We start from the raw sequence: 15193 nt of genomic DNA, 5'->3' as shown, positions 1-15193 counted from the left end.
TCAAACAAGCATGGACACAGTGACAAGGATAATGTAGATTTGGTAATTGGTTGTATTACAAAGGTTGCCATAAGATGTCGGAGCATCCTTGAACACGCAGGGAGAATTTTGAAAACTTGTTGCCTGTTACTGCATGGCCATGTTGATCCCTAAGGAGCATTAGCAATATAGATAAAAAGAGCAATCAACAATTATGATCTATCAAATTTTATGACAACTGAAATTCCATACGACATGCACTTTAATATTTCATCAACTGCTGTCCCTCCAAAATGAGGATCATATTTTCAATACTTGATTAAGTATTAAAAATACATGCTTTTCCTCAAAGCTTCATTTAAACAATTGACCAGCTATTTACAGCACAACCCAATTGAAATTGGTAATTTATCACAAATCAAAGAATTAGGTAGATTATTGTAATCAAATATAAAATCGTCCTCACTCAAAATTGCTGCTCTGCCTTTCATAATTCAAACAAAATCAAAGGGGCAAAACATAATTCTACCGAATTGACAGGTTTTATGGAGGATATAAATTAGATTGCAGGGCACTTTAAAACAAAGCCTAACCAACCAATTAAAAAGGGCTGTAGCCTGCAAATGTCCATATCAAGTAGTAGTAATAGTAAAATGGACTGTCCCTGAGCTCCAAGAATATAATCAGAACTATGTGATCAAGGGTGAGTCGTACGTGCAGTATATTCACTTCAAAATAAGACGGTGTAGTCCCTCATTCGTCCAGGAGTGTTCTATCGTAGAAAAGGTTTCAGTCGTAGTCATCTGGACACTGTTTTCAGAATCAAGACGTTTCGGCTCCCATCCAGAAGTCATTCTCAATTGTGAAAAAATTGGACGGGAACTGGAAATTTAAGCTAATCTGAGTTACATAAGCCCTGCCCTCAGGAGGGAATCTGCCTGAGTATCTGTTAATAGCTAGTTTCACCTGAAACTGACCTAATAGTTTCAAGATGGCCCAGTGATCAGTAATCAGGCCTATTGTTCTCTGGCTGCATCTACTTCATCACTGTGATGAAGTAGATGAAGTAGATACTCAGGCAGATTCCCTCCTGAGGGCAGGGTTTATGTAACTCAGATTAGCTTAAATTTCCAGTTCCCGTCCAATTTTTTCACAATTGAGAATAACTTCCGGATGGGACCCGAAACGTCTTGATTCTGAAAACCGTGTCCAGATGACTACGACTGAAACCTTTTCTACGATAGTATGTTCACTGTTAACAGTACCCTATTACCCGACTAGAACACTGCGCTCCCAGAATGCAGGGTTACTTGTGGTTCCTAGTGTCTCCAAAACTAGAATGGGAGCCAGAGCCTTCAGTTATCAAGCTCCTCTTCTGTGGAATCAGGTCCCAGTTTGGGTTCGGGAGGCAGACACCATCTCCATATTTAAGAGTAGGCTTAAGACTTTCCACTTTGATAAAGCTTATAGTTAGGGCTGGCTTCAGTGAGTCCTGAACCATCCCTTAGTTATGCTGCTTTAGGCCTAAACTGCCGGGAGACTTCCCATGATGCACCTCTCTCCTCTCCATCTGCATTTTTATCCCATTAATGCATGTTACTAACTCAACATATTCTCTCTCCCATAGTCCCACTGTGCTTTCTCGTCTCTCTCCATTCTCCTGTTGCTTTCAGCAGGTATTTCTACCTCCGGAGCGGCAGAGTCTGGATTTATGATTGCAGGCCTCCTACTGCTCCCATGTTCGTGCTCAACAACCGCTACTACAGGGCTCAACAATAAGGACTGCCCAATTGCCTGGGGCAAGTAAAATGCCACGTCGGGCAAGTAAATCTAGAAACTCACTTGCCCAAAAAAAAAAAAAAAAAGAAATTAAACATGTATTTTTCCGGAGCTGGTGAAGTAGATAAGGAGTGAACCCTCTCACTTCCTTCTCATCTTTGTTGTGGGTTGCACATACCGATCGGGCACTCGCAAGTAGGGATGGAGTGAATTGTTACTAAAAAGCTAAAACGAAGCTGTCTGTATGCTGTCTAAATGTTTTAGTTTGCCACAAATCTTAAAATTTGACAAATTCTTGTCAACTTAGCTGAGACAAACCAGCCCCTCCTCTCTCTCTCTGCCAGCGGTAGCTTACCTGCAGTGAATCAGCAGCAGAGGGAGGAGGACAGGAGGAGGGACTGATACTGACTGATGTCTGACATTTTAGATTTGTTTCAAGTGAGATATTATGTTTATAGTGACTTTGCAGCTGTAAACACTGTTGCTGCTCTAGAAACAATTAGTTATATTTAAAATATTCAAATCCAATCCTGTTCTGAATTTATTCTTTAAAAAAAAAAAAAACAATTTTAAACAATTTAGTAATGAGAAAGAACCGATAAGAGCATCGATAAGAATAGTAGTATCAATAAAATCCTAACGATACCCATCCCTAGACAAGAAAATGGCGGTGGGAATAGACTAAGTTAATTTAGATAATTTATCACTCAAAGTTAACAGTCCATCTCTAGGGAGAAGGAGGGGGGATTGTCATACCATTTTCAATATGCAAGAATGTTTGTTGCTTTGCATCTATAAAACACACTGTGTCCTTGTTCTGATTCATTTACTTTATTTATAAAAATTAAACATGACAATTAATTTTAGTGTTTATTGTTATTTGATAACCGCTAATAAAAATAAAACAAAATTGTATAGGGACAAGTAAAAATTGACTTTGGGCAAGTAGATTTCTGACCCACTTGCCTGACCGGTGAAAACAAGTGAAGTGAAAACAAATCCTTAAGGTTGAACCCTGTACTACAATTATTATTATCATCATAATCACCATCATCATTCATCATTATTATTACTATTGTTTAAAAATTCTATGTAGAATTTGCATTGTGCTTCTGTATTCTCTCTCTCTCTGTGCAGATGGCAGCACACCCTGAGTCTGGTTCTGCTCGAGGTGTCTGCCTGTTTAAAGGAAGTTTTCCCTTGCTACTGTCGCCAAAGTGCTTGCTCTTGGTGGGAATTGTTAAGTTTCTGTAAATAACATAAAAAGAGTATGGTCTAGACCTGCTCTATTGGAAAAGTGCAATGAGCTAACTTCTGTTATGAATTGGCGCTATATAAATAAAATTGAACTGAATTAACACCTTGCTGATAATAAGTCGGCAGCTCAGTGTTGCAAAGGATAATATGATAAGAATGGCCTAAGATGAAGCAGCCACAATGAACTGGTGAGATGAAGAGCTGCAAGCAACAGGAACTTAAAACTGGATTAACTCAAAACCTCCAACATATCATCATGGAAATCAACACCTTTAATCATCAAATCAACAACTGAAATCTCTCCATATGGACACCAAAACTACAACAGAAAGGAGCCTGTATACACATGAATATGAAATGGTGGCCCACACTACATTCACCTTGGACAAGGTTACAATAGAAGTTACAAGCAGTCAAGCATACAGGTCAGACTGGTGTTCATCTACAGTCCTTTACGTTCTAAACGCTGTTCTATAGAGCTCAACAGCCAGTTGTTGTTGTTGTTTTTTTTTTTTTTTTTTTTTTTTAAAATCGGCTCCAGTTCCAGAAGTGATTTTACCCATTCATTCACTCTGACTTTTCAGAGTTTAAAGCCTGGACCATAAAACATTTGATTTGAAGCAAAAAAAAAAAAAAGATTGGAAAATGGAAAAAAAGGCAAAGGTACAAGACTGTGTAGATAATTATTTTAAGACTGAAGGAACTACGCATCCCATAAACCACTTCAAATGATAACTTCCCAACAACTTCTAACCTAACGATAGTAGCGTGCTTCTTCTTGAATTTAACCTTTGTCATTATTAGTGTAACACTTAAGGATTGTGGATAGTGTAGTACTTCTCCATGAGATCGCAAATAAAATGTGTTTTTCTTAAAACAAAAGTTTATTACATACAGACTTGTGGCTTCTACAGGAGAATATACCATAATTTCACAATCTCATAGCTTGTGCTAAGTCTACCTTGGATGGTTACAACATTATGTCTAATGATCAAAATCCTCTATTCGGGATATGAATGGGATCTTCACTTCTGGAACCTCACTGTTAAGCTCTATACATTTCGCGATTTCATTTCCCCGTGAATCAGCAAAGGTACGTGCCTAATCGCACAAAAGGACGTGTGATTTAACGTTATCACCAATAAAGAGAATCACTGGTTAGTTAAATTTGACATTTAAGTATACAGTACTGTATACCTGTGAAACATGATATTTTTTTATATAATTCGTTCACACTGTTTATCCATCTACAGTATTTTGGAGTGAGTTGCAGAGCTTGAGATATGGCCATAGAGATGTCTGCATTTTTTTTTTTTTTTATGAATATAATGGGACTATATGGCACTCCACACCACTGCTTGTGGTGCTCATAGTGCCAAAAAACACATTTGAAAAACTAAACAGCAATGTCTCTTTCCAGAAATCATAACCTGATCACTCAAGATAATGCAGAGGTTTGTTGTGAGCAGTTTAATGTAGGGACTATTTTCTTTCTACTGATAGTTCCTTATTTTTGATTTTGGGATGAACTGTCCCTTTAAGGGTGACATTTTATAACCATTAACACCAATCTGGGAATTACCCTCTTAGCGACTTTGTTTTTAAAAAAGCAACTAGCGACAAATTTGGCGACTTATCCAGACCATCAGGGAAAAGGTGAGAAATATATTCAAAATATATTGTACTGTGTATATTATACTGTAATACATTCCCATGCATGCTGCGGCTCTTCTGCCAACAGTGTCTTTCTTCCTCTCTTCTTGCGCTGTGCGCAGGCAGTCAGTGTGTGGCAGCTTCACTCTCTCTCTCTCCGGATCTCTAGATTGGGATGTTATAGCTAGTGAATATGTATATAGTTAATTTGTGCTTCTCTCTCTCAGTCTCTCTGGATTAAGATGTTACTACATGTTGTAAATATGTAAATAGTTTGTTTGATCTTAAAAATTAATATATATATATTGATATAAATGTATTTAATATTTATACAGTTTGATCTTCTCCCTCCTCTCTCTGTAGATTTTAAACTTTACTTCAAATACACAATGTCCCTATAGTGAGTTTGTGATAATTTGGCCAATGATTTCTCTATCTGCATTTTATGTCTTAAATTAAGGTTATCTATCTCTCACTGCACTAAACCGTACGCAAATGAATGCGTGATGACGTCATCAACATACAAATAAGCGTATGTCGTCATCTGGCGACTTTTGGAGCTAGTGATTGCTACTTTCATTGGAAAAAAAGTTGGCAACACTGGACAGAACTTAGAGGGGCTACACTGCTACAGTCAATTTTTAATGTTCACTAACGTTACAACAACCGGCTAAGCATTAAATTTAGTTGACAGAGAACCAAAGCCCAACGAAAATCTTATGATTGCCGTTTACAATCCCATGACACGTTGAGAGGGTGCACCTTGACTTACGGGGTTGTCTATTGTACACGAGGCTCATAATGCCAACTTTCAGCGACGACTTAATGCCAGACCAGTTCAGCTAGCTACGTGCTAATAATAACAACAACAACGGGACTGTGTGGCTCACAATAAATCTCGCTGGCGTTGTCTCGTGCCATGTGTAACTCAATATCAACTACAAAAACCGTCGTGTACGATCATTTCATCCGAATATAGACCGGCTAATGGAATTAGCAAGCTAGCAACTACAAGGACCAAAACGTGAAATTGCACTTAGAGGTTTGGAAGTTTATTTTTCCTTGCAGGGAGGTGCAGATTGAGAAGGGTACGTTATACTTATTTACTTATACTTATATTTCAGAATTAGAATTACTTTTTCCTCCCAATTCACTTGAGTCTCTTTACTTTTGCATGCCTCAATACACCAACACTGCTGCAAAATTGTGTGCATACGTTGTATCCTGCAGTTAGCAGGCTAGCCCAGCACATTGGTTATAATGTTTAAACGTATATTAACATAAACACGTATTAAAATGTCAAGGCAACTAGTCGCACATTACCTCCACTGCATTATCTTTGGCCCAAAGACCATGACCCTGGTTTGGTTACATTATTAAAGCCTCGTGTTTAAGGCCACTTTAGAATTTAATTAAACCGACTGACCATCGCTATAGGCCACAACATAAAGGCAATGCATTACACAGCTTTAAACCCAACCAAATGCACCAATGAGGGCTTGTGCCAGACTGACGCAGGGTTAAAGGACATTTTAAGCCAAAGAGTGCTTCTGTCTTGTATGGGCCTCAGCCCTTTACGTTAGCTTGCTAGCCAGCCTGGCGAAAATGACAGCCAACTGCATTCTTACTTCTGACAACCTATAAGCATTTGTCAAGACACATGACCCTGTTGTTAGTTCGCGCATAAAGATCGCAAAAGAGAAAGAATTTGGGTAATTTAAGTTACACAACAGGTAAAGAGGCTAGCTGGAGTGTGCTGACTGTAAAATTTGTTAAATTGTTAAATGACATGGGATTACTGCACTCAGTCGGTGACATAGTAAACTGTAGACAGCTTGCAGAGACGCGTGGAAATGTCAATTAATTGTTCTTTATACACTGCGTGTGTTGCACCCCTGTGAATGGATTTGAAAGTCACTCTGTGAGAACATGATGCGATGGCTGTCGGCTTGCATGGTCTTTCCCCTTGGTTGCTAAATGCGCTCTTTCCTCTCCAGAGTTTTTAGTTTACTTACAGTACTTTAGGGTCCTCGGTGCCGCCACGATGAGAGCAATACTGATAATGTGAGGTTTTTCAAACGTGTCCCTGTGGAAAGCCAGCGTCTCCTCCCCACGTGTTGACCGACTAGCACCAATCTTTAAAAAAAAAAAAAAAAAAAAAAAAAAAAAAACCAGACTAAACAGCTGGTCAAATCTCGCGATACCCAGACGGTTAAATCGTCTGTAGTCTCGCGTCAACTGAGAATGCAGTAAAAGCAACTATTTCAGACATGCACCCCTTTACGTTAATCTGATGGCAATTTAACATGTTGGTCAAGACTCTCGGGTCTGAATAGGCGCACTGGTCACTTTAACGTAAAATGCACGACGGCAATCTTACTAAATTGGACTGAATTAAGTCTGAATTGAATGCCGTCAGAACAACGTAAAGGCTGCAGCAGCAACACAAGGTTACACATGCACAGAGAGAAAAATGCGCGCCATCCACGATCGCAGTATTACATTTAATATCTCACTCATCATCTCTTGTGCACAAAATCAGGTCACTAAGAAATACTCTGAAAGAGCCGATTTTAAGTTGTTGAGGAGATCTCTTCAAACATCAGATTGGTCTATAAAAATAGTAGTTATACCTGGATGTAACTCAAGTTCTATGAGTACATGCGTAGCCCTCTGCTCTCTAACGAACTTAGCTATTGGTTTACCCCATTGAGGCTCCGCCTCAGCAACCTGAGACAGAGCTTTGCACTCACCGCCCAATCAGGTGGTAGAATGCATGCCTCAAGCTTAAAGTGAACATCTGGGGCATGTTCAATCTGAAAACGTGGTGCACCGTTTTGCTACGGTTTCTGGGTTGAACAGCATGTTTCCTCAAAACAGCAGGCTTTGAGGTATGTTTTCTCTTGTTTGGCGGGTGTGTCAGAGGTGTTACACAATCACCAGTGACATGTATATAAACACCGCCATATTAAAAAGGCAAAACCCATTTTGTCAGGGCTGAATGCATCCCTGTTATCTGAAGACAAACTTTTTAAAAGAAACTAAATTCAAACCATGTTATTCATATTTATTCATTTTTTATGTTTTTAAATGTAGAAATTTGTTTCTAAGAGCATTTGGGAAAAATGACAGTTAACAAAGCTTGAAGTGAACATCTGTTCACAAGTTTTTTAAAGAAGCTCAAGTCAAACCATGTTGTCCTTGATATCCATCTATGTTTTAATGTTTGTTATGTAGAAATTTGTTTCTAAGAGTGTTTTGGAAGAAATGACAGCTAACCTGTTTTTAATATTTTTCATTTAGAATTGTTTTTCCAATTGCCTCTGGGAAGTCATGGAGCACGTTGTCCTTCATATTTATTACATTTTTAAAGTTTTTTAATGTAGAAAATGTTTCTAAGAGTAAGCAGTTGGGAATAAATGACAGCTAACAAAGCTTAAAGTGAACATCTGTTGTCTGGAAAAGTTTTTAAAAAAAGAAATTCAAGTCAACCCATGTTGTCCTTCATATCCATCTAGTGTTTAATCCTTCTTATGTAGGAATTTGTTTCTAAGAGTGTTTTGGAAGAAATGACAGCTAACCTGGGGATGGCTGTGGCTTAGAGGTAGAGCGGGTCGTCTACCAATTGGAAGGTCAGCGTTTCAATCCTGGTTTCCCCCAGCCCACATGACCCACATGTCGAAGTGTTCCCAAATTGCTCCCGAGAGCTGTGCTTTTGGGGTGTGAGTGTGTATGAATGATTATTTAGCATCTGCCATCAGTGTGTGAATGGGGTGAATGTGATATGTAGTGTGAAGCACTTTAAGTGGTCGGAAGACAAGAAGAGCGCTATAGAAACACAGTCCTTTCACTGTTTTTCATTTAGGGTTTAATTTTTTTCCCAATTGTTTCTGGGAAGTCATGGCGCTTTTAACCTATTATAGTCCTCAAAATCAACTTATCTTATCGGAAGAGCTTCTGGGAAAGTCATAAACTTATATTATCCAGAAGAAGAAGCTCAAAATGAACATCTCGTGTCTGGAAACAAACTATTGTAAAGACACTCAAATGAAAGCACGTTGTTCTTCATATTTATTGAATTTTTTATGTTTTTTTAATGTAGAAATGTCTTTCTAAGAGTGGTTGGGAAGAAATGACAGCTAACCTGTTTTTAATATTTTTCATTTAGAATTGTTTTTCCAATTGCCTCTGGGAAGTCATGGCAGCTTTAACCTATTATAGTCCTCAAAATCGATTTATCTCATCGGAAGAGCTTCTGGGAGAGTCATAAACGTATCAAATCGGTCAAAGCTCAGACTGAACATCTTGTGTCTGCAGCCAAAGGAATTTAACGAAACTCAAGTCAAATCGTGTAAATTTTACATTCAAATGGGTTTCTAAGGGCGTTTGGGAAGAAATGACAGCAAACAAAGCTTAAAGTGAACATCTCATGTCTGGAGACAAAGTTTTTTAAAGAAACTCAAGTCAAACCATGGTGTCCATCATATCCATCTAGTGTTTAATTCTTCTTATGTAGGAATTTGTTTCTGAGAGCGTTTTGGAAGAAATGACTGCTGAGCTGTTTTTAATGTTTTTCATTTAGATTTGTTTTTTCCAATTGCTTCTGGGAAGTCATTGCAGCTTTAACCTATTATAGTCCTCAAAATTGACTTATTTCTTCAGAAGAACTTCTAGGAAGTCATAGCGGCATGGATGTGTAATTTTAGAGCTAATTGCACCAAGTTCTATATGCCATTAGCTAGTTTGTATCAAAGGCTATTTGCCGACACGGATTTGAAAGAGATCAACGTTACTCAATAAGCAGCTAGGCTAACATAGCTACAGCAAGCAAATTAGTCTAGCCTAAAAGTTTGCGGAGTAGTCTCTTTCAGATCAGCATCGGTTCTTTGCCTGACTAAATCTAACTGATGGGTTTTTGATCGTGCACTACGACACACACACACACACACACACATACACACACAGCAGAGCAGAGAGGCCACAGTGGAGACTGTGAACCTGAGGACACTGAGATTCCATTTCAACAAAATAAGAAAGCACTGGATTTGCAAAAAAGCGTAAAAAAACGGTGTAAATTTTGCATAAATGCACCTGGGAATGTAAAGAATGCAGCCTCACTCTCCAAGTCATTCTCATTACCAGGTAATCTAATACCCACGTTTCCCTTTTTTCCACATAGCCAATTTTTTTCTTGGTTTTTAACTATTTAAAGTGAAGTAATATGCTACTTTTTCGGTGCAATTAATTTGCTATGGCTCCTATATATGCTCCTCTAAACTTTTAGCTGAGTTGAATGCACACGGTCAAGTCAGGATACTAAGGCAGAAAACCATATATATGTTAGTCCTTCCAATTTACCATATTTTTGAATTTTTGGGAAAGGTACCTAAAATGATTTACAAGACTTGTATAATATATATCAACTGATAGAATGGTGCAGCCATGAAAACCTGGAGTCAAGAGCTTGAACAACATGATACACAATATACATTGTCTGACATTGTCAGACAGAGTGGAATAACATGATTTTAACAACCTTAAAGATAGGATAAGTCTAGTGGCATTCTATATTTATTTTTCTTACTGTCAGCAAATCCCATGAAAATACCAAAACCAACAATAAATGTTTCCTAATGAGTATTGTGTGTGTATCCAAAGCCTGACATACCTTCCTATATCTTCCTCTGTGCCTTAGAGCGCCCTAATCCAAAAACTGTTACACAACATAATCAATGAGCCACACCATTGCACTGGCGAACATCAGCAGAGCCACTGCCCCTTCATGTCAAAAGGAGCCAGTTTAGGTGGTTTTGGGATAAGGATGCTTCCCAGGTGCCTTCCTTTGGAGGTTTTCCAGGCATGACCAACTAGAAGGAGACGCCGGGGTAGACCCAGAACATGCTTGAGAGATTATATATCTCATGTGGCTTGAGAATGCCTCAGGATCCCCCAGGAGGAGCTGGAAGATGTTGCTGGGGAAAGAGACGTCTGGACTAACTTGCTTAGCATGCTGCCACTGCAACCTGGCCCCTGATAAGCAGCAGAAAGTGGATGGATGGATGCAATGAAGAAAAGTATACAGTAATGCCAGTCTTATCCTTTAAGAGGAAATAAAGGGGGAAAACTGTAGGTTAATCAGAATCAGAAATACTTTATAAGGGGTTTTACAGTAATCTAACCAAAACAATCTATATACACACAATGCATACAACAGCCTTTTCCTAAGCTAATTTGTCATACATTAAAGGGCAATCCAAGAAAATTATGAAAAGTACAGCATTATTTGTGTCACCCTTACCCTACTTGGACAGAAACAAACAAAATTTTCCACTGAACAATGCAGAAAATGCTCTCAGTCTCTTAGGACATTATGTTGTTTGTTACTTTGATTTCAGAACTCTGTATTATTGAAAGTCAGCACAGGCAGGCTTATTGCCGTGTGAATTTGTGAACTTTAAACTCTCCTTGTCAGCTGACTAGAGATAAAACTACTGTATGGGGCTCTGGCTCAGTAGGGCCAGAAACATTACACACATTACTTTAACACACAGTTCCACACAAGGAAATAACATACACCACCTGAAAAAAGCATGCTGTATTTTTGTAATCTGTCCTTTACTTTAATCTGAATAATTTAACCTTTACCTGAATACAAAGGTCCAAGAGCGAAAACATAGATTTTGTGGAGGGATCTGAGAAACTCTGAAAGCAGAGAGAAGTGAACAGACAATCAGTGGGTGGCTTTTCAGGTTCCACAACAAAGAAAGTTTTAGAGCAGAGACAGGCAGGCTGGTAAGGCCAGGTTGAGTTCAGGAATGTCAACGCGTCACAGGGTGGTGTAGAGAGAGGGACCAAGGGAGGAAGTCAAACAGAGGAGGGACAAAGAGCAGGAGAGAGAGAGAGTCATAAATGCAATAATTACAGCTTAGGCAGAAATAAGTGACGCACTCTCCTGGTTCCACAGGTTGCCTGCATAGCTAACTGCACTGTTGCCCTTCTGACAAGAGGAAGAGAGGGCCCAGGAACCACTTCTCTGTTGTTATTTGTACTGTACTCTTTCTTGGGATTTATTTTTCAGCAGAATTTCGTTTCTAAGCATGGATTTGCTCCTGGATTCTGGCTAATTATGATAATTCTTTCTCCCAGTTTGCTCAAAGTCAAACAGAATTTTCCTAACTCACTTAAAAAATAAAAAGGAACAGGAATCATTTTCCATGTCTGTGATCGCCTTGTTCAGGGGCAAGTGGGGGCAGAAGTCACAGGAAACCCCAGAGAAGCTTCCAAAAGCTGAGGTTCAACCCAGCCATGAGGAGGACGATGATGAGGATGACTCCAGAGTTGGTTTCAGCAGAGAGCCTATCCGCAGGAACTCTCGCTTTTACCGGTCAATGAGGAGGAAGAGGCTGGTCTCATCTGAGCAGTCTGAAAGTAAGAAAACACCGGGTCTCTGCTGTGCTTGTAATTTAAAATTGTATTTCCACCTCGAATTTGGGCTCATGTCTCACAAGTTAATTTACATTTAAGTTGACTTTTCTGGCCCTAAAGCAATAGGTTTTTAGCCTAATTCAAACCTATTTGCACTAATTCAGCTGAATGCATAGTCAACATTGACAGGCTCCATCACACTGTAGCAGCATAGTTAGGAATCTATCCTAAAAATATTGACATTAAATTTTCTGTGTCCACGTAGCCGTGAGGGGTCCATGTGATCTGCCCATGTCTGCGACGGTCCCTGCAAACCTGTGTCTGAATATAGCCCAAAATGTATAACCGCGACTGTACACATATGCCGACTCAACATATGCGAACACGTCTGCCTTTGCAGACACCCAGTGTGGTATAACGTTACCTTTATATTCAAAGCCACAGTGACACAGAGCGTCTTAAGCTTCTTTAATGTGACACATTTTTTGGGTGAATCAGAATATTTAAGGGGGGTAATATGAGAGTGATTAAATCAAATCCTGGAGTGTGCGGCTAAGCAAATACAGCACGATAAGAAGCTGTATTTTTTATTTCACTATCTTTAAGCATTGATGAGATTATTTGTAATTTTGTACTATACTTGAGTATTTCCATTTTGTTTATACTTCTGCTTCACTATATTTCAGAGAGAAATATTGTTTTTCTTTTTACTTTACATTTTACTTTACATGTTAACTGCTCTAGTAACAAGTTTCTTTGCAGATTCAGATTTTACTTAAAAAACATATGATCAGCAAGGGGTAAAGTTTTCACCCACCACTGCAGAGCAGGGTTTTTCTGGCTTGGTGCTGCGTTTCAGCAAGCACAATTGGCTGTGTTTGTGGGCGGAAAGCCAGCAATGGTTCACATACTTGTCGCTGCATTTGCAAGTCTTGCTGGTTGGTCAGTGCACCTGCATAGTGGAGGGTGGAACTGGGCAATAGCGTGAACCTTCCATGCATTAAGCCTTTCCACTCAATCTTCCAGGCAGCCTCCAGCATCAAGGCAGGTAAAAAGAAGTGACTGGTGACATCATAAGGTCACAAAAGTAGCACATAACTGTCTAAAGCCTGCCCAGGCCAACAGTAAAGTTAGCAGTGACAAGGAGTGCAGAGGGACTGTGACTTTTCATATTTGTTTCAAGGTAATTACCAAACAAAAAGCATGTAAAGTTATGTAATTATTATTCAGCTTTATTTACCAAATCATATTGTTTCCCTGTGGCCCCGTAGCAAATGTTCCATGGCTCTGTACCATGGCCCTGGGGTTGGGAACCTGCTGCAGTATGTAATACTATGCTTTATTATAGATTAAACTACAGGGAGTTTGACAAAATAAACTAGACTCAAGGTTTACTATCAAGCTTGTTCTGGAGGGTTCAAACACATTGCACGGACTTCATCAGAAAACCATGACAACTGAGCAAACTCCATTCACTGATGAAGGTTGTGAGATGTTGTTGAAAGCTCCGGAATAAGCTAGAAAGTATGACAATGAAAATGTTCCTATTGCATATTTCGAACATACATGTTTTGATCAACTTTTTCATCCATGTGCATAGTTCAAGCGCACATGAGTGTAGGAGATGAGTGTGTGTTAGGATACACAAATTCAAACAATATGTTCTCATTCACTTTTGTGCACTATAATTTGTATATAACCCACGTAATAGGGAGCCATGTGGCACTTACATTTATCATTAGGCTGCACCCTCTAGTGGCCTCAGTAATATTGACGGGATCAAAGGAGTCAGATGAGGAAGTATAAAGAGTGTCAAAGTCCATGTAGGGACATGGAAAGGGTGGATGGATGGGTCAAACACAGGACTTTCACACGGGAAACCAGGGTTTGTGACCCATGTGAAACCAAAAGTCAATGTTGAGTTACTTTAAGTTACGCTTACTTATTTTAAGTTATGTAACCTACATAAGTGAAGTCACGTGTTTACTTATTTTAACCATAACCGTGAGCTTTTCCGAAACCTAACCAAGTAGTTTTGGTGCCTGAACCTAACTATGACTGTTTCACAATGTTAACCACGTGTTTGTTGTTACCATGATGACGAAGGTCCAGTACGTCTGTTGCTGGTTGCTGGACATTTGTAGGTTTATGCATGAAAAATGGTGCATTACTTTTCGTAAGATATCTACAAACCATTGCATGAGGATACAGTGGCCAACATGAGGATGAGGAGTGGGGACATCACAGTGTGGGAGATTGTCCTCCAAAAAAGCCTGCATCAATAAAGTCAGCAAATACCCTAAAATGATGTGTTTATGTTCAAGACAATTCCCTGTAGAAGAAAACAATACGACAATAACCAGCAGCCAATATTTTCCTTTAACTATGACTGTGGTTATTCCTTAACCTTAACAAAGTGGTTATTGTTTTAACATTGATGATAAAGGCCCTCTAACTTTTGCAAAGTAGTAATTTTAACCCAAACCATGCTCTTTCCCTAACCAAGTCATGTTTGTGCCTAAACCTAATCAAACCTTAACTATTATATATGAAACACTGATTTGTAACAAATTTGGAAGGCACAGACAAACAGTGTCGTCCTGTGTCGTGGTATCAGATCAGAAAATGCTTTGTATGTGTTATTCTGGAGAGCAATGACGAACAACGTATTTTGGTGTTTAATTTGGAGGATTTGTTGCAATGTGGGGTGGGGGCAGAATTAAGATGGTGCACTTTAAAATATGTGTTAATGTCCCTGAACATCTTAAAATGTTCAGTATCTGTATTGCATATACTTTATACCTCTTAACTTTATCCAACTTTTAGATTTTTTATTTCTTATATTTTATCGTACCGCTTAATATTTTTCTTATATGTTATAATTTTAATATTATGGGGGTGGCTTGATTTGTACAACAGTGTATCCTCAGGGCTTAATTGCATTTTATTCCGCTAACTCAATCTTTGTAACCTCTCCAGAGGTTTTCCAAATTAATTCCAAATGAAGATACTGTATATATCAGTCACAGGTGGGAGGTCACAAGTCAAAGTATTGCCAGTAGGCTATAGGTGAGAAATCCTAGTTAAAGTCTTGAACCAT

The 15193-nt window shown here is 38.9% G+C and overlaps 2 protein-coding genes across 5 annotated transcripts in view; one reads left to right on the top strand and one right to left on the bottom strand.

The window, feature by feature from the left end:
* The window catches only part of akap1b (A kinase (PRKA) anchor protein 1b), a 41578-nt gene extending 34150 nt beyond the window's left edge, over positions 1-7428 (bottom strand). For both annotated transcript variants that reach the window (XR_006378551.1, XM_044202275.1), the window contains exons 1-2: positions 7302-7428; positions 6684-6804 (exon numbers count right to left, since the gene is read on the bottom strand). The gene's annotated coding sequence lies outside the window, so the exon portion shown is untranslated. The remainder of the gene's footprint in view (positions 1-6683; positions 6805-7301) is intronic.
* Positions 7429-10704: 3276 nt separating this feature from the next.
* Positions 10705-15193, top strand: part of ngef (neuronal guanine nucleotide exchange factor) — a 45708-nt gene continuing 41219 nt past the window's right edge. For 2 of the 3 annotated variants that reach the window (XM_044202278.1, XM_044202276.1), the window contains exons 1-2: positions 10718-10749; positions 11906-12096. In XM_044202278.1, coding sequence (XP_044058213.1) covers positions 10724-10749; positions 11906-12096 — 217 coding nt within the window. In that variant the 5' untranslated portion in view covers positions 10718-10723. Of the gene's footprint in view, positions 10750-11905; positions 12097-15193 lie in introns of all 3 variants that reach the window. The other variant, XM_044202277.1, reaches the window with a different exon arrangement.

The sequence above is a fragment of the Siniperca chuatsi genome, linkage group LG7 (genome assembly GCF_020085105.1).
Source record: "Siniperca chuatsi isolate FFG_IHB_CAS linkage group LG7, ASM2008510v1, whole genome shotgun sequence".
NCBI lineage: Eukaryota > Metazoa > Chordata > Actinopteri > Centrarchiformes > Sinipercidae > Siniperca > Siniperca chuatsi.
This window is presented reverse-complemented; position numbering and strand designations above follow the sequence as displayed.